The following is a 1,350-nucleotide window of genomic DNA, read 5'->3' on the forward strand; positions in this document are numbered from 1 at the left end:
CCATAGCATGTCCACGAATGATGCCCACATATTAATTTCCAACCGTTTTCAGGACATTACTTAACCCTCTAGTACCCAAGACCGCCTGTAGACGGCCTAAGTATATTTCACGCTTATTCCCTTTTAAAATACCATTTCGTTACTTTTTAAACTCTTTCTAATTCCGAGAAGTCCCAAAATTATTGCTGGTGCATTTGCAGCAGCATCTTGTTTTTTAATCAGCCGTCATAGTCATTTGAAGTCGGAAAATAGTGAAAAGCGGTCAAATTAATTATTCTGAAAAAGTGGTGTATTTTAAAAATTAAATAAAAATATTAGAAGTATATTTAGCTTATAATAAAAATTATCATAGTGTTGCTGGGTGTGTTCAAGATACGAAAGTAAAAAATAATAACAAAAAAAAAGTGTTTCCTGTATTTTATAAACCTTTGAAGACAGCCCGTCTAGAGGCGGTCCTGGGATAACTCGGAATAAATAACACTATGCGGTAAGTTTGAAATTTTGATATTTTTAGAGGGGGGCTAAGCTTAAAGTTTTGGTTTTTTAGAAATGGATCAACGACAAAAGTCTAAATTATCATCCCTCAATGATGAAGATATTGCAACATTTTTGGATTTACTAGAAATCGACGATGATACAGACGTGGAAGAAGATTTCGAAGATCTTTTAGACGAAAATGTGGACGATGCAGAATTACCTATCGACACTGGAATTGACGAGGTGATTAACAGGGCGGTAAATTTGTCAGATTCTATGCTGGAATCAGAAGTGTGTGTCAATTTATGTACATGTTGTCAATTTATGTCTCGTTGGTCATTTCAAAAACAGGTTTCAGTCCACTCCGATGACTCAACGTTTATGTGACGATGAACAAATGTGCGCACCGAAGATGAGGGCTTTCCTTCGACAATATCTGCCAGATAAACCACATAAATGCGGTATAAAACTCTTCGTTTTGTGTGACCCCTTCGGATTTTGTTATAACTTCGAAATATATTGCGGCGCAGGAGACAATGCTGTTCTGACTGATACACCAGATCTTGGGGCATCAGCGAATGTTGTGGTCCGATTGTCCCGTAATATTCCAGATTTTAAAAACCATATAACATATTTCGACAACTATTACACGTCACTGCCACTTCTGGTTTATCTAAAATCACGCGGAATACATTCACTGGGAACTATTCGTTCAAATCGAATTCCGAATTGCAAACTTCCGACAGATCTTGATCTCAGGAAACAACCCCGTGGATATTCAACTAAATTTTGTGGATCTGCTTTAGGAGTTGACATTTCTTTATCAGTTTGGAAGGACAATAAAATAGTGTGACGCGCATCGAGTTACGCACG

At 37.2% G+C, this 1,350-nt stretch overlaps 1 protein-coding gene across 1 annotated transcript; it reads left to right on the forward strand.

The window, feature by feature from the left end:
- Window positions 1-396: 396 nt before the first annotated feature.
- Window positions 397-864, forward strand: LOC128864805 (uncharacterized). Its single transcript, XM_054104564.1, has 2 exons — window positions 397-487; window positions 548-864. The coding sequence occupies exon 2, from the start codon at window positions 550-552 to the stop codon at window positions 862-864; it is 315 nt and encodes a 104-aa protein (XP_053960539.1). The 5' UTR covers window positions 397-487; window positions 548-549.
- Window positions 865-1,350: the final 486 nt, after the last annotated feature.

Source organism: Anastrepha ludens, chromosome 5 (genome assembly GCF_028408465.1).
Source record: "Anastrepha ludens isolate Willacy chromosome 5, idAnaLude1.1, whole genome shotgun sequence".
Lineage (NCBI taxonomy): Eukaryota > Metazoa > Arthropoda > Insecta > Diptera > Tephritidae > Anastrepha > Anastrepha ludens.

What these genes read in the sequence shown, in the direction of transcription:
- LOC128864805 (XM_054104564.1), top strand. Translation starts at nt 550, where the DNA reads ATGGATCAACGACAAAAGTCTAAATTATCATCCCTCAATGATGAAGAT.